The sequence below is a fragment of the Cherax quadricarinatus genome, chromosome 17 (assembly GCF_038502225.1).
Source record: "Cherax quadricarinatus isolate ZL_2023a chromosome 17, ASM3850222v1, whole genome shotgun sequence".
Classification (NCBI taxonomy): Eukaryota; Metazoa; Arthropoda; class Malacostraca; order Decapoda; family Parastacidae; genus Cherax; species Cherax quadricarinatus.
Genome location: NC_091308.1, coordinates 49934062 through 49958282, shown reverse-complemented (window position 1 = coordinate 49958282; position 24221 = coordinate 49934062). Strand labels below are relative to the sequence as shown.

Genomic DNA, 24221 nt, shown 5'->3' with positions numbered 1-24221 from the left:
GTGTGTGTGTCAGCACACGTGATGCCACTGTTGTGTGTGTGTCAGCACACGTGATGCCACTGTTGTGTGTGTGTCAGCACACGTGATGCCACTGTTGTGTGTGTCAGCACACGTGATACCACTGTTGTGTGTGTCAGCACACATGATATCACTGTTGTGTGTCAGCACACATGATACCACTGTTGTGTCAGTGGTATCACTAGCACGTTAAGAGACCATACAATAAGTGTCAGGGGCCCGAGACTGTTCAACTGCCTCCCAGCACACATAAGGGGGATTACCAACAGACCCCTGGCTGTCTTCAAGCTGGCACTGGACAAGCACCTAAAGTCAGTTCCGGATCAGCCGGGCTGTGGCTCGTACGTTGGTTTGCGTGCAGCCAGCAGCAACAGCCTGGTTGATCAGGCTCTGATCCACCAGGAGGCCTGGTCACAGACCGGGCCGTGGGGGCGTTGACCCCCGGAACTCTCTCCAGGTAAACTCCAGGTAAACACTACTGTTGTGTCAGCACACGTGACACTAATGTTGTGTGTCAGCACACGTGACACTACTGTTGTGTGTCAGCACACATGATACTACTGTTGTGTGTCAGCACACATGATACTACTGTTGTGTGTCAGCACACGTGATACTACTGTTGTGTGTCAGCACACGTGACACTACTGTTGTGTGTGTCAGCACACGTGACACTACTGTTGTGTGTCAGCACACGTGACACTACTGCTCTGTGTGTCAGCACACGTGACACTACTGCTCTGTGTGTCAGCACACGTGACACTACTGCTCTGTGTGTCAGCACACGTGACACTACTGTTGTGTGTCAGCACACGTGACACTACTGTTGTGTGTCAGCACACGTGACACTACTGTTGTGTGTCAGCACACGTGACACTACTGTTGTGTGTCAGCACACGTGACACTACTGTTGTGTGTCAGCACACGTGACACTACTGTTGTGTCAGCACACGTGATACTACTGTTGTGTCAGCACACGTGATACTACTGTTGTGTCAGCACACGTGATACCACTGTTGTGTGTGTCAGCACACGTGACACTACTGTTGTGTGTGTCAGCACACGTGACACTACTGTTGTGTGTGTCAGCACACGTGACACTACTGTTGTGTGTGTCAGCACACGTGACACTACTGTTGTGTGTGTCAGCACACGTGACACTACTGCTCTGTGTCAGCACACGTGACACTACTGCTCTGTGTCAGCACACGTGACACTACTGCTCTGTGTCAGCACACGTGACACTACTGCTCTGTCAGCACACGTGACACTGTGTGTCAGCACACGTGACACTACTGCTGTGTGTCAGCACACGTGACACTACTGCTGTGTGTCAACACACGTGACACTACTGCTGTGTGTCAGCACACGTGACACTACTGTTGTGTCAGCACACATGATACTCCTGTTGTGTGTGTCAGCACATGATATTCCTGTTGTGTCAGCACACATGACACTACTGTGTGTCAGCACACATGACACTGTGTCAGCACACATGACACTACTGTGTCAGCACACATGACACTACTGTGTGTGTCAGCACACGTGACACTACTGCTGTGTGTCAGCACACGTGACACTACTGCTCTGTGTGTCAGCACACGTGACACTACTGTGTGTCAGCACACGTGACACTACTGCTGTGTGTCAGCACACGTGACACTACTACTGTGTGTGTCAGCACACGTGACACTACTGTAGTGTGTCAGCACACATGATACTCGTGTTGTTTGTGTCAGCACACATGATATTCCTGTTGTCAGCACACATGACACTGTGTGTCAGCACACATGACACTACTGTGTCAGCACACATGACGCTACTGTGTGTCAGTACACGTGAAACTACTGTTGTGTGTGTCAGTACACGTGACACTACTGCTGTATGTGTCAGCATTCTTGACACTACTGCTGTGTGTTTCAGCACACGTAACACTAATGCTGTGTGTCAGCACACGTGACACTACTGCTGTGTGTCAGCACACTTGACACTACTGCTGTGTGTCAGCACACGTGACACTACTGCTGTGTGTTTAAGCACACGTGACACTAATGCTGTGTCAGCACACGTGACACTACTGCTGTGTGTCAGCACACTTGACACTACTGCTGTGTGTGTCAGCACACATGACACTACTGCTGTGTGTGTCAGCACACGTACCACTACTGCTGTGTGTGTCAGCACACGTACCACTACTGCTGTGTCAGCACACGTGACACTACTGCTGTGTCAGCACACGTGACACTACTGCTGTTTCAGCACACGTGACACTACTGCTGTGTCAGCACACGTGACACTTCTGCTGTGTCAGCACACGTGACACTACTGCTGTGTCAGCACACGTGACACTACTGCTGTGTCAGCACACGTGACACTACTCCTGTGTCAGCACACGTGACACTACTGCTGTGTCAGCACACGTGACACTACTGCTGTGTCAGCACACGTGACACTACTGCTGTGTCAGCACACGTGACACTACTGCTGTGTCAGCACACGTGACACTACTGCTGTGTCAGCACACGTGACACTACTGCTGTGTGTGTCAGCACATGTGACACTCCTGGTGTGTCAGCACATGTGACACTCCTGGTGTGTCAGCACACGTGACACTACTGCTGTGTGTGTCAGCACACGTGACACTACTGCTGTGTGTGTCAGCACACGTGACACTACTGCTGTGTGTGTCAGCACACGTGACACTACTGCTGTGTGTGTCAGCACACGTGACACTACTGCTGTGTGTGTCAGCACACGTGACACTACTGCTGTGTGTCAACACGCGTGACTACTGCTGTGTGTGTCAGCACACGTGACACTACTGCTGTCTCTAATCATTGGCAGGGAAAACAACCATGGAGGGAGGCAGTCAAGGAGGGAGGCAGTCAAGGAGGGAGGCAGTCAAGGAGGGAGGCAGTCAAGGAGGGAGGCAGCCATGGAGTGAGGCAGCCATGGAGTGAGGCAGCCATGGAGTGAGGCAGTCATGGAGTGAGGCAGTCATGGAGTGAGGCAGTCATGGAGTGAGGCAGTCATGGAGTGAGGCAGTCATGGAGTGAGGCAGTCATGGAGTGAGGCAGTCATGGAAGACTCATGGTGGAAAGCAGTCATGGAGGGAAGCAGTCATGGAGGGAAGCAGTCATGGAGTGAGGCAGCCATGGAGTGAGGCAGCCATGGAGTGAGGCAGCCATGGAGTGAGGCAGCCATGGAGTGAGGCAGCCATGGAGTGAGGCAGCCGTGGAGTGAGGCAGCCATGGAGTGAGGCAGCCGTGGAGTGAGGCAGCCGTGGAGGGAAGCCGTCATGGAGTGAAGCAGCCATGGAGGGAGGCAGCCATGGAGGGAAGCAGTCATGGAGGGAGGCAGTCATGGAGGGAGGCAGTCATGGAGGGAAGCAGTCATGGAGGGAGGCAGTCATGGAGGGAGGCAGTCATGGAGGGAAGCAGTCATGGAGGGAGGCAGTCATGGAGGGAGGCAGTCATGGAGGGAAGCAGTCATGGAGGGAAGCAGTCATGGAGGGAGGCAGTCATGGAGGGAGGCAGTCATGGAGGGAGGCAGTCATGGAGGGAGGCAGTCATGGAGGGAGGCAGTCATGGAGGGAGGCAGTCATGGAGGGAAGCAGTCATGGAGGGAGGCAGTCATGGAGGGAGGCAGTCATGGAGGGAAGCAGTCATGGAGGGAGGCAGTCATGGAGGGAGGCAGTCATGGAGGGAGGCAGTCATGGAGGGAGGCAGTCATGGAGGGAGGCAGTCATGGAGGGAGGCAGTCATGGAGGGAGGCAGTCATGGAGGGAGGCAGTCATGGAGGGAGGCAGTCATGGAGGGAGGCAGTCATGGAGGGAGGCAGTCATGGAGGGAGGCAGTCATGGAGGGAGGCAGTCATGGAAGGAGGCAGTCATGCAGGGAAGCAGTCATGGAGGGAGGCAGTCATGGAGGGAGGCAGTCATGGAGGGAGGCAGTCATGGAGGGAGGCAGTCATGGAGTGAAGCAGTCATGGAGGGAAGCAGGTCATTGAAGGACACCCACCCCGGCCACTCCTTCCTCATCCTCCATGTCCCTCCCTCTGCGTCTTCCCCACGTTGGTCAGTTTTAAGGTATAACGGTGTAAAGTTGTGTATCACACACTGGAACGTTATGTACAACAGTGTTCAGCGACTGTTGTTAATATTGGAGGTGTTGTAACAGTGTTTATCTTGTGGATGTTGGATGTTGGATGTTGTAGTTTCTGGTACAATATTTCATGCTTCATTTGTGAACTTAAACAGTCACGAAGAATGACTTTAAATGCGACAGTAGTTCGTGATTTCTCGTAGAGAGAGAGAGAGAGAGAGAGAGAGAGAGAGAGAGAGAGAGAGAGAGAGAGAGAGAGAGAGAGACGGATGGTTGGAGAGGGTCAAGGAAAGCACTGATAATCACAACATAGATGATATAAGGAATTTCCTGGTGAGCCTTGTACAAGTAGTGAGTTGGAGGTTCAAGTTATGGAGGAGAGAGGTGAGGTAGGTGGTGGATGATCAGGATGGAAGGTACTGAAGAAGACACAACAGAGGTGAGGTAGGTGGTGGATGATCAGGATGGAAGGTACTGAAGAAGACACAACAGAGGTGAGGTAGGTGGTGGATGATCAGGATGGAAGGTACTGAAGAAGACACAACAGAGGTGAGGTAGGTGGTAGATGATCAGGATGGAAGGTACTGAAGAAGACACAACAGAGATGAGGTAGGTGGTAGATGATCAGGATGGAAGGTACTGAAGAAGACACAACAGAGATGAGGTAGGTGGTAGATGATCAGGATGGAAGGTACTGAAGAAGACACAACAGAGGTGAGGTAGGTGGTAGATGATCAGGATGGAAGGTACTGAAGAAGACACAACAGAGGTGAGGTAGGTGGTGGATGATCAGGATGGAAGGTACTGAAGAAGACACAACAGAGGTGAGGTAGGTGGTAGATGATCAGGATGGAAGGTACTGAAGAAGACACAACAGAGATGAGGTAGGTGGTAGATGATCAGGATGGAAGGTACTGAAGAAGACACAACAGAGATGAGGTAGGTGGTAGATGATCAGGATGGAAGGTACTGAAGAAGACACAACAGAGGTGAGGTAGGTGGTAGATGATCAGGATGGAAGGTACTGAAGAAGACACAACAGAGGTGAGGTAGGTGGTGGATGATCAGGATGGAAGGTACTGAAGAAGACACAACAGAGGTGAGGTAGGTGGTAGATGATCAGGATGGAAGGTACTGAAGAAGACACAACAGAGGTGAGGTAGGTGGTAGATGATCAGGATGGAAGGTACTGAAGAAGACACAACAGAGGTGAGGTAGGTGGTGGATGATCAGGATGGAAGGTACTGAAGAAGACACAACAGAGGTGAGGTAATTGGTGGATGATCAGGATGGAAGGTACTGAAGAAGACACAACAGAGGTGGTAGGTGGTAGATGATATGGAAGGTACTGAAGAAGACACAACAGAGGTGAGGTAGGTGGTAGATGATCAGGATGGAAGGTACTGAAGAAGACACAACAGAGGTGAGGTAGGTGGTAGATGATCAGGATGGAAGGTACTGAAGAAGACACAACAGAGGTGAGGTAGGTGGTGGATGATCAGGATGGAAGGTACTGAAGAAGACACAACAGAGGTGAGGTAGGTGGTAGATGATCAGGATGGAAGGTACTGAAGAAGACACAACAGAGGTGAGGTAGGTGGTAGATGATCAGGATGGAAGGTACTGAAGAAGACACAACAGAGGTGAGGTAGGTGGTGGATGCTCAGGATGGAAGGTACTGAAGAAGACACAACAGAGGTGAGGTAGGTGGTAGATGATCAGGATGGAAGGTACTGAAGAAGACACAACAGAGGTGAGGTAGGTGGTAGATGCTCAGGATGGAAGGTACTGAAGAAGACACAACAGAGGTGAGGTAGGTGGTGGATGCTCAGGATGGAAGGTACTGAAGAAGACACAACAGAGGTGAGGTAGGTGGTGGATGCTCAGGATGGAAGGTACTGAAGAAGACACAACAGAGGTGAGGTAGGTGGTGGATGCTCAGGATGGAAGCTACTGAAGAAGACACAACAGAGGTGAGGTAGGTGGTGGATGATCAGGATGGAAGGTACTGAAGAAGACACAACAGAGGTGAGGTAGGTGGTGGATGCTCAGGATGGAAGGTACTGAAGAAGACACAACAGAGGTGAGGTAGGTGGTGGATGATCAGGATGGAAGGTACTGAAGAAGACACAACAGAGGTGAGGTAGGTGGTAGATGATCAGGATGGAAGGTACTGAAGAAGACACAACAGAGGTGAGGTAGGTGGTGGATGATCAGGATGGAAGGTACTGAAGAAGACACAACAGAGGTGAGGTAGGTGGTAGATGATCAGGATGGAAGGTACTGAAGAAGACACAACAGAGGTGAGGTAGGTGGTGGATGATCAGGATGGAAGGTACTGAAGAAGACACAACAGAGGTGAGGTAGGTGGTAGATGATCAGGATGGAAGGTACTGAAGAAGACACAACAGAGGTGAGGTAGGTGGTGGATGATCAGGATGGAAGGTACTGAAGAAGACACAACAGAGGTGAGGTAGGTGGTAGATGATCAGGATGGAAGGTACTGAAGAAGACACAACAGAGGTGAGGTAGGTGGTGGATGATCAGGATGGAAGGTACTGAAGAAGACACAACAGAGGTGAGGTAGGTGGTAGATGATCAGGATGGTGAGGTACTGAAGAAGACACAACAGAGGTGAGGTAGGTGGTGGATGATCAGGATGGAAGGTACTGAAGAAGACACAACAGAGGTGAGGTAGGTGGTAGATGATCAGGATGGAAGGTACTGAAGAAGACACAACAGAGGTGATGTAGGTGGTAGATGATCAGGATGGAAGGTACTGAAGAAGACACAACAGAGGTGAGGTAGGTGGTGGATGCTCAGGATGGAAGGTACTGAAGAAGACACAACAGAGGTGAGGTAGGTGGTGGATGCTCAGGATGGAAGGTACTGAAGACACAACAGAGGTGAGGTAGGTGGTGGATGCTCAGGATGGAAGGTACTGAAGACACTAACAGAGGTGAGGTAGGTGGTGGATGATCAGGATGGAAGGTACTGAAGACACTAACAGAGGTGAGGTAGGTGGTGGATGCTCAGGATGGAAGGTACTGAAGACACAACAGAGGTGAGGTAGGTGGTGGATGATCAGGATGGAAGGTACTGAAGACACTAACAGAGGTGAGGTAGGTGGTGGATGCTCAGGATGGAAGGTACTGAAGACACAACAGAGGTGAGGTAGGTGGTGGATGCTCAGGATGGAAGGTACTGAAGACACAACAGAGGTGAGGTAGGTGGTGGATGATCAGGATGGAAGGTACTGAAGACACTACCAGAGGTGAGGTAGGTGGTGGATGCTCAGGATGGAAGGTACTGAAGACACAACAGAGGTGAGGTAGGTGGTGGATGATCAGGATGGAAGGTACTGAAGACACAACAGAGGTGAGGTAGGTGGTGGATGATCAGGATGGAAGGTACTGAAGACACAACAGAGGTGAGGTAGGTGGTGGATGCTCAGGATGGAAGGTACTGAAGACACAACAGAGGTGAGGTAGGTGGTAGATGATCAGGATGGAAGGTACTGAAGACACAACAGAGGTGAGGTAGGTGGTGGATGCTCAGGATGGAAGGTACTGAAGACACAACAGAGGTGAGGTAGGTGGTGGATGCTCAGGATGGAAGGTACTGAAGACACAACAGAGGTGAGGTAGGTGGTAGATGCTCAGGATGGAAGGTACTGAAGAAGACACAACAGAGGTGAGGTAGGTGGTAGATGATCAGGATGGAAGGTACTGAAGAAGAGACAACAGAGATGAGGTAGGTGGTAGATGATCAGGATGGAAGGTACTGAAGACACTAACAGAGGTGAGGTAGGTGGTAGATGATCAGGATGGAAGGTACTGAAGAAGACACAACAGAGATGAGGTAGGTGGTAGATGCTCAGGATGGAAGGTACTGAAGAAGACACAACAGAGGTGAGGTAGGTGGTCGATGATCAGGATGGAAGGTACTGAAGAAGACACAACAGAGATGAGGTAGGTGGTAGATGATCAGGATGGAAGGTACTGAAGAAGACACAACAGAGGTGAGGTAGGTGGTAGATGATCAGGATGGAAGGTACTGAAGAAGACACAACAGAGGTGAGGTAGGTGGTAGATGATCAGGATGGAAGGTACTGAAGAAGACACAACAGAGGTGAGGTAGGTGGTAGATGATCAGGATGGAAGGTACTGAAGAAGACACAACAGAGGTGAGGTAGGTGGTAGATGATCAGGATGGAAGGTACTGAAGAAGACACAACAGAGGTGAGGTAGGTGGTAGATGATCAGGATGGAAGGTACTGAAGACACAACAGAGGTGAGGTAGGTGGTAGATGATCAGGATGGAAGGTACTGAAGACACAACAGAGGTGAGGTAGGTGGTAGATGATCAGGATGGAAGGTACTGAAGACACAACAGAGGTGAGGTAGGTGGTAGATGATCAGAGGTGAGGTAGGTGGTAGATGATCAGGATGGAAGGTACTGAAGACACAACCGAGGTGAGGTAGGATACGGGATGGAAGGTACTGAAGACACAACAGAGGTGAGGTAGGTGGTAGATGATCAGGATGGAAGGTACTGGAAGGTACTGAAGACACAACAGAGGTGAGGTAGGTGGTAGATGATCAGGATGGAAGGTACTGAAGACACAACAGAGGTGAGGTAGGTGGTAGATGATCAGGATGGAAGGTACTGAAGACACAACAGAGGTGAGGTAGGTGGTAGATGATCAGGATGGAAGGTACTGAAGACACAACAGAGGTGAGGTAGGTGGTAGATGATCAGGATGGAAGGTACTGAAGACACAACAGAGGTGAGGTAGGTGGTAGATGATCAGGATGGTAGGTACTGAAGACACAACAGAGGTGAGGTAGGTGGTAGATGATCAGGATGGAAGGTACTGAAGACACAACAGAGATGAGGTAGGTGGTAGATGATCAGGATGGAAGGTACTGAAGACACAACAGAGATGAGGTAGGTGGTAGATGCTCAGAATGGAAGGTACTGAAGACACTAACAGAGGTGAGGTAGGTGGTAGATGATCAGGATGGAAGGTACTGAAGACACAACAGAGATGAGGTAGGTGGTAGATGCTCAGAATGGAAGGTACTGAAGACACTAACAGAGGTGAGGTAGGTGGTAGATGATCAGGATGGAAGGTACTGAAGAAGACACAACAGAGATGAGGTAGGTGGTAGATGATCAGGATGGAAGGTACTGAAGACACTAACAGAGGTGAGGTAGGTGGTAGATGCTCAGAATGGAAGGTACTGAAGACACTAACAGAGGTGAGGTAGGTGGTAGATGATCAGGATGGAAGGTACTGAAGACACAACATAGGTGAGGTAGGTGGTGGATGATCAGGATGGAAGGTACTGAAGAAGACACAACAGAGGTGAGGTAGGTGGTAGATGCTCAGGATGGAAGGTACTGAAGAAGACACAACAGAGGTGAGGTAGGTGGTAGATGATCAGGATGGAAGGTACTGAAGAAGACACAACAGAGGTGAGGTAGGTGGTAGATGATCAGGATGGAAGGTACTGAAGAAGACACAACAGAGGTGAGGTAGGTGGTAGATGATCAGGATGGAAGGTACTGAAGAAGACACAACAGAGGTGAGGTAGGTGGTAGATGATCAGGATGGAAGGTACTGAAGAAGACACAACAGAGGTGAGGTAGGTGGTAGATGATCAGGATGGAAGGTACTGAAGAAGACACAACAGAGATGAGGTAGGTGGTAGATGATCAGGATGGAAGGTACTGAAGAAGACACAACAGAGGTGAGGTAGGTGGTAGATGATCAGGATGGAAGGTACTGAAGAAGACACAACAGAGGTGAGGTAGGTGGTAGATGATCAGGATGGAAGGTACTGAAGAAGACACAACAGAGGTGAGGTAGGTGGTAGATGATCAGGATGGAAGGTACTGAAGAAGACACAACAGAGATGAGGTAGGTGGTAGATGATCAGGATGGAAGGTACTGAAGAAGACACAACAGAGGTGAGGTAGGTGGTAGATGATCAGGATGGAAGGTACTGAAGAAGACACAACAGAGGTGAGGTAGGTGGTAGATGATCAGGATGGAAGGTACTGAAGAAGACACAACAGAGGTGAGGTAGGTGGTAGATGATCAGGATGGAAGGTACTGAAGAAGACACAACAGAGGTGAGGTAGGTGGTAGATGATCAGGATGGAAGGTACTGAAGAAGACACAACAGAGATGAGGTAGGTGGTAGATGATCAAGATGGAAGGTACTGAAGAAGACACAACAATACCCCGAAATCAAGAAAGAGAACAAACAAGAGAATTATGTTCAAAGAAAAATGGCGAAGAGAATACAGAACACCTCAGAATGTATGTAAACAGTAAATATTTGTTATTATTATGCTAAGGTGATCTGCATATACTTGTGAGAGTGGAGGTACCAGCAACCAGAATATATTGAGATATACTCAACACTTGTGAGTGTGGAGGTACCAGCAACCAGAATATATTGAGATATACTCAACACTTGTGAGTGTGGAGGTACCAGCAACCAGAATATGTTGCGATATACTCAACACTTGTGAGTGTGGAGGTACCAGCAACCAGAATATGTTGAGATATACTCAACACTTGTGAGTGTGGAGGTACCAGCAACCAGAATATGTTGAGATATACTCAACACTTGTGAGTGTGGAGGTACCAGCAACCGGAATATGTTGAGATATACTCAACACTTGTGAGTGTGGAGGTACCAGCAACCAGAATATGTTGAGATATACTCAGGAAGGTCCTTCCATCCAGAGATGTGGAATACTAACTGCAAGTCAGAGATTGTTATGACATCACTTTCCTAGACTACCAGGTGAAGGGTGCGCCACCTTGTGTCATACTACACTATAGCAACCATTAACATCATTTTTTAGACGAGAGAATTATTATTATTATAATCAAAGGGGAAGCACTAAACCCATAGGATTATACATCACCTTGGGGTGATGTGGAAGGTAAAGGGAGGTCTGCTCGGGGGTGATGCTAAACCCGTATGACGTAGACTCCGGAGGTAAACCCGAAGCTCGATCACTAGCGCACTCAGCTCACAAACTGAGGTCCGGAGTTCTAATCTCTGGTACGGCTGGAAAACATTAGGACGTGTTTCCATAAGACACCTGCTGTCCCTGTTCACCCAGCAGTATAAAATGTGTACCTAGGTGTTAGTGGACTGGTAGTGTCCTGGCGCCTCTACTGGTAGTGTCCTGGCGCCTCTACTGGTAGTGTCCTGGCGCCTCTACTGGTAGTGTCCTGGCGCCTCTACTGGTAGTGTCCTGGCGCCTCTACTGGTAGTGTCCTGGCGCCTCTACTGGTAGTGTCCTGGCGCCTCTACTGGTAGTGTCCTGGCGCCTCTACTGGTAGTGTGGCGCCTCTACTGGTAGTGTCCTGGCACCTCTACTGGTAGTGTCCTGGCGCCTCTACTGGTAGTGTCCTGGCGCCTCTACTGGTAGTGTCCTGGCGCCTCTACTAGTGTCCTGGCGCCTCTACTGGTAGTGTCCTGGCGCCTCTACTGGTAGTGTCCTGGCGCCTCTACTGGTAGTGTCCTGGCGCCTCTCCTGGTAATGTCCTGGCGCTTCTACTGGTAGTGTCCTGGCGCCTCTACTGGTAGTGTCCTGGCGCCTCTACTGGTAGTGTCCTGGCGCCTCTACTGGTAGTGTCCTGGCGCCTCTACTGGTAGTGTCCTGGCGCCTCTACTGGTAGTGTCCTGGCGCCTCTACTGGTAGTGTCCTGGCGCCTCTACTGGTAGTGTCCTGGCGCCTCTACTGGTAGTGTCCTGGCGCCTCTACTGGTAGTGTCCTGGCGCCTCTACTGGTAGTGTCCTGGCGCCTCTACTGGTAGTGTCCTGGCGCCTCTACTGGTGTCTACACTCATAACATAAAAACACTCGCCACTGTTACTTACCATTTGTAGATTATAACAATAAGCATGAAATTCATCTTGGTAGAAGGCACGGAAAAAGATATTAGCGGAAGCTTTCATTGGGCAGTGGAGAATAACATGACGTTCAGTGATAACAAGTTCCTTAGGTGTGGTTGAACATGTTTAAGAGTAACTAAGAGTGAGAGTACTCATCACAGACTATATATTACGCCTTCTATTAGAAAAGTTAAATTAATTTTTAATCTAAACTATGTAAACAATAATGATGGTAATGCTGAGAGTCAGTTGTTGTCTCCCCCTGGAACACTGCTGGAGCTGGATACTGACGGTGAGAGTCAGTTGTTGTCTCCCGCTGGAACACTGCTGGAGCTGGATACTGACGGTGAGAGTCAGTTGTTGTCTCCCGCTGGAACACTGCTGGAGCTGGATACTGACGGTGAGAGTCAGTTGTTGTCTCCCGCTGGAACACTGCTGGAGCTGGATACTGACGGTGAGAGTCAGTTGTTGTCTCCCGCTGGAACACTGCTGGAGCTGGATACTGACGGTGAGAGTCAGTTGTTGTCTCCCGCTGGAACACTGCTGGAGCTGGATACTGACTGGTGAGAGTCAGTTGTTGTCTCCCGCTGGAACACTGCTGGAGCTGGATACTGACGGTGAGAGTCAGCTGGAACACTGCTGGAGCTGGATACTGACGGTGAGAGTCAGTTGTTGTCTCCAGGCTGGAACACTGCTGGAGCTGGATACTGACTGTGAGAGTCAGTTGTTGTCTCCCGCTGGAACACTGCTGGAGCTGGATACTGACGGTGAGAGTCAGTTGTTGTCTCCCGCTGGAACACTGCTGGAGCTGGATACTGACGGTGAGAGTCAGTTGTTGTCTCCCGCTGGAACAACACTGCTGGAGCTGGAACACTGCTGGACTGACTGGTGAGAGTCAGTTGTTGTCTCCCGCTGGAACACTGCTGGAGCTGGATACTGACGGTGAGAGTCAGTTGTTGTCTCCCGCTGGAACACTGTCTCCTGGAGCTGGATACTGACGGTGAGAGTCAGTCCCGCTGAAACACTGCTGGAGCTGGATACTGACGGTGAGAGTCAGTTGTTGTCTCCCGCTGGAACACTGCTGGAGCTGGATACTGACTGTGAGAGTCAGTTGCTGGAGCTGTCTCCCGCTGGAACACTGCTGGAGCTGGATACTGACGGTGAGAGTCAGTTGTTGTCTCCCGCTGGAACACTGCTGGAGCTGGATACTGACGGTGAGAGTCAGTTGTTGTCTCCCGCTGGAACACTGCTGGAGCTGGATACTGACGGTGAGAGTCAGTTGTTGTCTCCCGCTGGAACACTGCTGGAGCTGGATACTGACGGTGAGAGTCAGTTGTTGTCTCCCGCTGGAACACTGCTGGAGCTGGATACTGACGGTGAGAGTCAGTTGTTGTCTCCCGCTGGAACACTGCTGGAGCTGGATACTGACGGTGAGAGTCAGTTGTTGTCTCCAGGCTGGAACACTGCTGGAGCTGGATACTGACGGTGAGAGTCAGTTGTTGTCTCCCGCTGGAACACTGCTGGAGCTGGATACTGACGGTGAGAGTCAGTTGTTGTCTCCCGCTGGAACGGTGAGAGTCAGTTTTGGTCTCCAGGCTGGAACACTGCTGGAGCTGGATACTGACGGTGAGAGTCACTGCTGGAGCTGGATACTGACGGTGAGAGTCTCTCCGCTGGAACACTGCTGGAGCTGGATACTGACGGTGAGAGTCAGTTGTTGTCTCCAGGCTGGAACACTGCTGGAGCTGGATACTGACTGTGAGAGTCACTGCTGGAACAGCTGGATACTGACGGTGAGAGTCAGTTGTTGTCTCCAGGCTGGAACACTGCTGGAGCTGGATACTGACGGTGAGAGTCAGTTGTTGTCTCCCGCTGGAACACTGCTGGAGCTGGATACTGACGGTGAGAGTCAGTTGTTGTCTCCAGGCTGGAACACTGCTGGAGCTGGATACTGACGGTGAGAGTGAGTTGTTGTCTCCCGCTGGAACACTGCTGGAGCTGGATACTGACGGTGAGAGTCAGTTGGCTGGAACACTGCTGGAGCTGGATACTGACTGAGAGTCAGTTGTTGTCTCCCGCTGGAACATACTGATACTGACGGTGAGAGTCAGTTGCTTGATACTCCAGTTGTTGTCTCCCGCTGGAACACTGCTGGAGCTGGATACTGACGGTGAGAGTGAGTTGTTGTCTCCAGGCTGGAACACTGCTGGAGCTGGATACTGACGGTGAGAGTGAGTTGTTGTCTCCAGGCTGGAATACTGCTGGAGCTGGATACTGACGGTGAGAGTCAGTTGTTGTCTCCCGCTGGAACACTGCTGGAGCTGGATACTGACTGTGAGAGTGAGTTATTGTCTCCAGGCTGGAACACTGCTGGAGCTGGATACTGACGGTGAGAGTCAGTTGTTGTCTCCAGGCTGGAACACTGCTGGAGCTGGATACTGACGGTGAGAGTCAGTTGTTGTCTCCAGGCTGGAACACTGCTGGAGCTGGATACTGACTGTGAGAGTCAGCTGGAACACTGCTGGGGCTGGATACTGACGGTGAGAGTCAGTTGTTGTCTCCAGGCTGGAACACTGCTGGAGCTGGATACTGACGGTGAGAGTCAGTTGTTGTCTCCCGCTGGAACACTGCTGGAGCTGATACTTGAGAGTCAGTTGTTGTCTCCAGGCTGGAACACTGCTGGAGCTGGATACTGACTGTGAGAGTGAGTTGTTGTCTCCAGGCTGGAACACTGCTGGAGCTGGATACTGACGGTGAGAGTGAGTTGTTGTCTCCAGGCTGGAATACTGCTGGAGCTGGATACTGACGGTGAGAGTCAGTTGTTGTCTCCAGGCTGGAACACTGCTGGAGCTGGATACTGACGGTGAGAGTCAGTTGTTGTCTCCCGCTGGAACACTGCTGGAGCTGGATACTGACGGTGAGAGTCAGTTGTTGTCTCCAGGCTGGAACACTGCTGGAGCTGGGCTGGAACACTGCTGGAGCTGGATACTGACGGTGAGAGTCAGTTGTTGTCTCCAGGCTGGAACACTGCTGGAGCTGGATACTGACGGGCGCCTTAAGGCAGGTTAGATTCTTCACCTGGTAAACATACACACAACTTCCACTGCCCGTATGAAGTAATATCTAAAATAATGGGAACGCTGGAAGTTTCTTCATCGGTATTCCTTTGAATGTAGACGAGAGAGGTACATAATAGTTTTGGACTAGTTCCTCTAGGAACTAGTTCCTGTAGGAACTGACCTCAAACCTAAATACTGAAATTATCCCAAGTGACAGCGAGACTTGGGAGATGTGCATCTACCAGGCATCCAATATGACACGTGCCAGGTGCATCTACCTGGCACATGTCATGTTGGATGCCAGGTAGATGCACCTGGCACCTATGTCACATTGGATGCCAGGTAGAAGCACCTGGCACCCATGTCATGTTGGATGCCAGGTAGATGCACCTGGCACCTATGTCATGTTGGATGCCAGGTAGATGCACCTGGCACCTATGTCATGTTGGATGCCAGGTAGATGCACCTGGCACCTATGTCATGTTGGATGCCAGGTAGATGCACCTGGCACCCATGTCATGTTGGATGCCAAGTAGATGCACCTGGCACCTATGTCATGTTGGATGCCAGGTAGATGCACCTGGCACCTATGTCATGTTGGATGCCAGGTAGATGCACCTGGCACCTATGTCATGTTGGATGCCAGGTAGATGCACCTGGCACCTATGTCATGTTGGATGCCAGGTAGATGCACCTGGCACCCATGTCATGTTGGATGCCAGGTAGATGCACCTGGCACCTACGTCATGTTGGATGCCAGGTAGATGCACCTGGCACCTATGTCATGTTGGATGCCAGGTAGATGCACCTGGCACCAATGCCATGTTGGATGCCAGGTAGATGCACCTGGCACCCATGTCATGTTGGATGCCAGGTAGATGCACCTGGCACCCATGTCATGTTGGATGCCCATAGATGCACCTGGCACCAATGTCATGTTGGATTCCAGGTAGATGCACCTGGCACCCATGTCATGTTGGATGCCAAGTAGATGCACCTGGCACCTATGTCATGCCAGGTAGAAGCACCTGGCACCCATGTCATGTTGGATGCCAGGTAGATGCACCTGGCACCAATGTCATGTTGGATGCCAGGTAGAAGCAGCACCCATGTCATGTTGGATGCCAAGTAGATGCACCTGGCACCTATGTCATGTTGGATGCCAGGTAGAAGCACCTGGCACCCATGTCATGTTGGATGCCAGGTAGAAGCACCTGGCACCCATGTCATGTTGGATGCCAAGTAGATGCACCTGGCACCTATGTCATGTTGGATGCCAAGTAGATGCACCTGGCACCTATGTCATGTTTGCCAGGTAGAAGCATGGCATGTCATGTTGGATGCCAAGTAGATGCACCTGGCACCTATGTCATGTTGGATGCCAGGTAGAAGATGCACCCATGTCATGTTGGATGCCAAGTAGATGCACCTGGCACCTATGTCATGTTGGATGCCAGGTAGAAGCACCTGGCACCCATGTCATGTTGGATGCCAAGTAGATGCACCTGGCACCCATGTCATGATTGGATGGCATGTCATGCCAAGTAGAAGCACCTGGCACCCATGTCATGTTGGATGCCAGGTAGAAGCACCTGGCACCCATGTCATGTTGGATGCCAAGTAGATGCACCTGGCACCTATGTCATGTTGGATGCCAGGTAGAAGCACCTGGCACCCATGTCATGTTGGATGCCAAGTAGATGCACCTGGCACCTATGTCATGTTGGATGCCAGGTAGAAGCACCTGGCACCCATGTCATGTTGGATGCCAAGTAGATGCACCTGGCACCTATGTCATGTTGGATGCCAGGTAGAAGCACCTGGCACCCATGTCATGTTGGATGCCAAGTAGATGCACCTGGCACCTATATGTTTGTCGGGTGTATCAAAGATCGTGTGTTGACTCTGATAAGTTGGTAATACTGTGTTTTTGATGCTGTTGTATGTTTTAATGTTTGTCAGGTGATGTTCAAACATTGGTATTAAGGTTTGTATACTGAGGTTATGGATGAGTTTTTAAGAGTGTTGCTTGTATATTGCAGGTGTCGAACTTGAGGAAAGTATTGCAAGCCATCGTGGATTACTACCAGGAGCAACTCAACCAGAACATCAAACACTTCTCCCTCCCAGACCTCAACAACATAGGTCAGTTCCCATCACTGTTTCTGTGTACGTAAAACTCGTTTTAAATCCACGTTTTGACCTTGTTTTGTTGTCATTCTTGAAGCTGAGTAGTAGTAGTAGTACTATACTACTACTACTACTGCCACCACCACCACCTCCTACTCCTACACCACCACCACCTCCTACTCCTACACCACCACCTACTCCTACTCCTCTACTACTCTAGCTCCTCCTCCAGCTAGTGTTTGGGAGGTGTTGGTGGTTGAAGTTCCCAGTAAATATTCTACTTGAACAATGGAAACATTGTGAAGAACAAGCTATTATTGGGAGAACTTCTGGTTCTAACAGAGAGAAACGTTGTTGTTCTATGTATCTTTTGTTTAATGTTGTCGACAGTACACCATTCACCTTCAGTATTGTAGCTGTGACGTAGATGTCTGCCACTCATTGCTCTCCTGTCTACCTGAACTAACATGTCTTCCTGTCTACCTGGCCGTGTCACTTGCTCTGTCTACTTGACCGTATCACTTGCTCTCACAGTCTACTTGACCGTGTCACTTGCTCTCACAGTCTACCTGGCCGTGTCACTTGCTCTCACAGTCTACCTGGCCGTGTCACTTGCTCTCACAGTCTACCTGGCCGTGTCACTTGCTCTCACAGTCTACCTGGCCGTGTCACTTGCTCTCACAGTCTATCTGGCCGTGTCACTTGTTCTCACAGTCTACCTGGCCGTGTCACTTGTTCTCAGTCTACCTGGCCGTGTCACTTGTTTCACAGTCTACCTGGCCGTGTCACTTGTTCTCACAGTCTACCTGGCTGTCACTTGTTCTCACTGTCCACCTGGCAGTGTCACTTGCTCTCACTGTCCACCTGGCAGTGTCACTTGCTCTCACTGTCTACCTGGCCGTGTCACCTGCTCTCACTGTCTACCTGGCCGTGTCACCTGCTCTCACTGTCTACCTGGCCGTGTCACCTGTTCTCACTGTCTACCTGGCCGTGTCACCTGCTCTCACTGTCTACCTGGCCGTGTCACCTGCTCGCACTGTCTACCTGGCCGTGTCACTTGCTCTCACAGTCTACCTGGCCGTGTCACCTGCTCTCACTGTCTACCTGGCCGTGTCACCTGTTCTCACTGTCTACCTGGCCGTGTCACCTGCTCTCACTGTCTACCTGGCCGTGTCACCTGCTCTCACTGTCTACCTGGCCGTGTCACCTGCTCTCACAGTCTACCTGGCCGTGTCACCTGCTCTCACAGTCTACCTGGCCGTGTCACCTGCTCTCACAGTCTACCTGGCCGTGTCACCTGCTCTCACAGTCTACCTGGCCGTGTCACCTGCTCTCACAGTCTACCTGGCCGTGTCACCTGCTCTCACAGTCTACCTGGCCGTGTCACCTGCTCTCACTGTCTACCTGGCCGTGTCACCTGCTCTCACTGTCTACCTGGCCGTGTCACCTGCTCTCACTGTCTACCTTGAATAATCACTCTTTGCTCTCTTCATTTTATGAAGAAGATCAGAGTTACATCATTAGAATTTCTTAACATTGAGGAATCACAAGTGTGATCATTGAAGACTGCATGACAGTGGTAGGCTGCTTAAGACTGCATGACAGTGGTAGGCTGCTTAAGACTGCATGACAGTGGTAGGCTGCTTAAGACTGCATGACAGTGGTAGGCTGCTTAAGACTGCATGACAGTGGTAGGCTGCTTAAGACTGCATGACAGTGGTAGGCTGCTTAAGACTGCATGACAGTGGTAGGCTGCTTAAGACTGCATGACAGTGGTAGGCTGCTTAAGACTGCATGACAGTGGTAGGCTGCTTAAGACTGCATGACAGTGGTAGGCTGCTTAAGACTGCATGACAGTGGTAGGCTGCTTAAGACTGCATGACAGTGGTAGGCTGCTTAAGACTGCATGACACTGGTAGGCTGCTTAAGACTGCATGACACTGGTAGGCTGCTTAAGACTGCATGACACTGGTAGGCTGCTTAAGACTGCATGACACTGGTAGGCTGCTTAAGACTGCTTGACAATGGTAGGCTGCTTAAGACTGCATGACAGTGGTAGGCTGCTTAAGACAGCATGACAGTGGTAGGCTGCTTAAGACAGCATGACAGTGTTAGGCTGCCTAAGACTGCATGACAGTGTTAGGCTGCCTAAGACTGCATGACAGTGTTAGGCTGCTTAAGACTGCATGACAGTGTTAGGCTGCTTAAGACTGCATGACAGTGTTAGGCTGCTTAAGACTGCATGACAGTGTTAGGCTGCTTAAGACTGCATGACACTGGTAGGCTGCTTAAGACTGCATGACACTGGTAGGCTGCTTAAGACTGCATGACACTGGTAGGCTGCTTAAGACTGCATGACAGTGGTAGGCTGCTTAAGACTGCATGACAAACGTAGGCTGCTTAAGACTGCATGACAATGGTAGGCTGCTTAAGACTGCATGACAATGGTAGGTTGCTTAAGACTGCATGACAGTGGTAGGCTGCTTAAGACTGCACTAAAATGGTAGGCTGCTTAAGACTGCATGACAATGGTAACCTGCTTAATGCATGACATTGGCAGGCTGCTTAAGACTGCATGACAAAGGTAGGCTGCTTAAGACTGCATGACAGTGGTAGGCTGCTTAAGACTGCATGACAAAGGTAGGCTGCTTAAGACTGCATAACAGTGGTAGGCTGCTTAAGACTGCTTGACAATGGTAGGCTGCTTAAGACTGCATGACAGTGGTAGGCTACTTAAGACTGCCTGACAGTGGTAGGCTGCTTAAGACTGCATGACAAAGGTAGGCTGCTTAAGACTGCATGACAAAGGTAGGCTGCTTAAGACTGCTTGACAATGGTAGGCTGCTTAAGACTGCTTGACAATGGTAGGCTGCTTAAGACTGCATGACAAAGGTAGGCTGCTTAAGACTGCATGACAGTGGTAGGCTGCTTAAGACTGCATGACAAAGGTAGGCTGCTTAAGACTGCATGACAAAGGTAGGCTGCTTAAGACTGCATGACAAAGGTAGGCTGCTTAAGACTGCATGACAGTGGTAGGCTGCTTAAGACTGCTTGACAATGGTAGGCTGCTTAAGACTGCATGACAGTGGTAGGCTGCTTAAGACAGCATGACAGTGGTAGGCTGCTTAAGACAGCATGACAGTGTTAGGCTGCCTAAGACTGCATGACAGTGTTAGGCTGCCTAAGACTGCATGACAGTGTTAGGCTGCCTAAGACTGCATGACAGTGTTAGGCTGCTTAAGACTGCATGACAGTGTTAGGCTGCTTAAGACTGCATGACAGTGTTAGGCTGCTTAAGACTGCATGACAGTGTTAGGCTGCTTAAGACTGCATGACAGTGTTAGGCTGCTTAAGACTGCATGACAGTGTTAGGCTGCTTAAGACTGCATGACAGTGTTAGGCTGCTTAAGACTGCATGACAGTGTTAGGCTGCTTAAGACTGCATGACAGTGTTAGGCTGCTTAAGACTGCATGACAGTGTTAGGCTGCCTAAGACTGCATGACAGTGTTAGGCTGCCTAAGACTGCATGACAGTGTTAGGCTGCCTAAGACTGCATGACAGTGTTAGGCTGCTTAAGACTGCATGACAGTGTTAGGCTGCCTAAGACTGCATGACAGTGTTAGGCTGCCTAAGACTGCATGACAGTGTTAGGCTGCCTAAGACTGCATGACAGTGTTAGGCTGCCTAAGACTGCATGACAGTGTTAGGCTGCCTAAGACTGCATGACAGTGTTAGGCTGCTTAAGACTGCATGACAGTGTTAGGCTGCTTAAGACTGCATGACAGTGTTAGGCTGCTTAAGACTGCATGACAGTGTTAGGCTGCTTAAGACTGCATGACAGCGTTAGGCTGCCTAAGACTGCATGACAGTGTTAGGCTGCCTAAGACTGCATGACAGTGTTAGGCTGCTTAAGACTGCATGACAGTGTTAGGCTGCCTAAGACTGCATGACAGTGTTAGGCTGCTTAAGACTGCATGACAGTGTTAGGCTGCTTAAGACTGCATGACAGTGTTAGGCTGCCTAAGACTGCATGACAGTGTTAGGCTGCCTAAGACTGCATGACAGTGGTAGGCTGCTTAAGACGGCATGACAGTGTTAGGCTGCCTAAGACTGCATGACAGTGTTAGGCTGCTTAAGACTGCATGACAGTGTTAGGCTGCCTAAGACTGCATGACAGTGTTAGGCTGCTTAAGACTGCATGACAGTGTTAGGCTGCTTAAGACTGCATGACAGTGGTAGGCTGCTTAAGACTGCATGACAGTGTTAGGCTGCCTAAGACTGCATGACAGTGGTAGGCTGCTTAAGACGGCATGACAGTGTTAGGCTGCCTAAGACTGCATGACAGTGTTAGGCTGCTTAAGACTGCATGACAGTGTTAGGCTGCTTAAGACTGCATGACAGTGTTAGGCTGCTTAAGACTGCATGACAGTGTTAGGCTGCCTAAGACTGCATGACAGTGTTAGGCTGCTTAAGACTGCATGACAGTGTTAGGCTGCTTAAGACTGCATGACAGTGTTAGGCTGCTTAAGACTGCATGACAGTGTTAGGCTGCTTAAGACTGCATGACAGTGTTAGGCTGCTTAAGACTGCATGACAGTGTTAGGCTGCCTAAGACTGCATGACAGTGGTAGGCTGCCTAAGTGAAGCCTTCAGAACAAAAGATACCATTATGGATACTGATGGAACCAGCGGGTCATTGTTAATACAAAGGTTTCCAGTGTCTCTTTCTTGGGAGCTAGTGAGTGAATCATTCCTATATATTGTAGTGTATATACTCTGAGAGGCATAATAGCTTAGTGTATATACTCTGAGAGGCATAATAGCTTAGTGTATATACTCTGAGAGGCATAATAGCTTAGTGTATATACTCTGAGAGGCATAATAGCTTAGTGTATATACTCTGAGAGGCATAATAGCTTAGTGTATATACTCTGAGAGGGGTATACCTCTTAATGTATATACAATAAGAATAATCTGCAGTACGAAAAGGGTTACTGAGCTGCTTCAAAAGATGAGTATCACAAGGAAGGAAAGATAATGTATAGATGGACGTTACAGTGTGATGGTGGACACGAGAAGCACACGAGGGACCACAAGCTGTCCTGGATATTGCAAGAAACTCCAAATATTAGAGATGCAAAACACCACTAACATGATCACTCGGTGTCCTTTACTGAAGAGCCAAGGTAGCCAGTTGATCCAGTGGCTTACGCACTGACCTCCAGATTTAAGACTCAGTTGCCGTGGGTTCTAACCCCACCTTTACCATGGTCTGATTATAATATATAGAGATCACGGAAAACCTTTGAAAAAGACCTCACAAATCTATTTTAAGTTTAGTAGGTGAAATACCAGAGATGTTCAAGAGTGTAGACATAGTTGGTTTGTATAAAGGAGGTAGTGGAACACTGGACAAATTTACACACCAGTAGTTGTAACTTCCCACATCACAAAAATCTTTGAAAGGGTGATAAGACTCCGGATTACAAATTTAATGGAACATAACCTGCATAACCCAGACCAACATGGTTGTAGACTGGGAAGATTGTTTGTCTCGGCTGCTAAATCACTAAGACAGACTTACAAAGGTTTTGGAAGAATATCACCAGCAGATGGGATGATTGTTCATAAAATGAAGGTGTTCGGTATAAGTGGGAAAGTAGGCAAATACATATTGAACTTTCTCTACAGCACAGTGATGGTGCTGTTACTCCTGGCACTGTGATGGTGCTGTTACTCCTGGCACTGTGATGGTGCTGTTACTCCTGGCACTGTGATGGTGCTGTTACTCCTGGCACAGTGATGGTGCTGTTACTCCTGGCACTGTGATGGTGCTGTTACTCCTGGCACTGTGGTGGTGCTGTTACTCCTGGCACTGTGATGGTGCTGTTACTCCTGGCACTGTGATGGTGCTGTTACTCCTGGCACTGTGATGGTGCTGTTACTCCTGGCACTGTGATGGTGCTGTTACTCCTGGCACTGTGATGGTGCTGTTACTCCTGGCACTGTGATGGTGCTGTTACTCCTGGCACTGTGATGGTGCTGTTACTCCTGGCACTGTGATGGTGCTGTTACTCCTGGCACTGTGGTGGTACTGTTACTCCTGGCACTGTGATGGTGCTGTTACTCCTGGCACTGTGATGGTGCTGTTACTCCTGGCACTGTGATGGTACTGTTACTCCTGGCACTGTGATGGTGCTGTTACTCCTGGCACTGTGGTGGTACTGTTACTCCTGGCACTGTGGTGGTGCTGTTACTCCTGGCACTGTGATGGTGCTGTTACTCCTGGCACTGTGGTGGTGCTGTTACTCCTGGCACTGTGATGGTGCTGTTACTCCTGGCACTGTGATGGTGCTGTTACTCCTGGCACTGTGGTGGTACTGTTACTCCTGGCACTGTGGTGGTGCTGTTACTCCGGGCACTGTGATGGTGCTGTTACTCCTGGCACTGTGGTGGTACTGTTACTCCTGGCACTGTGATGGTGCTGTTACTCCTGGCACTGTGGTGGTACTGTTACTCCTGGCACTGTGATGGTGCTGTTATTCCTGGCACTGTGATGGTGCTGTTACTCCTGGCACTGTGATGGTGCTGTTACTCCTGGCACTGTGGTGGTACTGTTACTCCTGGCACTGTGATGGTGCTGTTACTCCTGGCACTGTGATGGTGCTGTTACTCCTGGCACTGTGATGGTACTGTTACTCCTGGCACTGTGATGGTGCTGTTACTCCTGGCACTGTGGTGGTACTGTTACTCCTGGCACTGTGATGGTGCTGTTACTCCTGGCACTGTGGTGGTGCTGTTACTCCTGGCACTGTGGTGGTGCTGTTACTCCTGGCACTGTGGTGGTGCTGTTACTCCTGGCACTGTGGTGGTGCTGTTACTCCTGGCACTGTGGTGGTGCTGTTACTCCTGGCACTGTGGTGGTACTGTTACTCCTGGCACTGTGATGGTGCTGTTACTCCTGGCACTGTGATGGTCCTGTTACT

General features: G+C 50.0%; 1 protein-coding gene across 2 annotated transcripts in view; it reads left to right on the top strand.

Annotated features, from left to right (window-relative positions):
- Nucleotides 1–24221, top strand: part of LOC128686295 (protein Hook homolog 3) — a 753866-nt gene that overhangs the window by 363416 nt on the left and 366229 nt on the right. For both annotated transcript variants that reach the window (XM_070085977.1, XM_070085978.1), the window contains exon 3: nucleotides 17147–17249. In XM_070085977.1, coding sequence (XP_069942078.1) covers nucleotides 17147–17249 — 103 coding nt within the window. The remainder of the gene's footprint in view (nucleotides 1–17146; nucleotides 17250–24221) is intronic.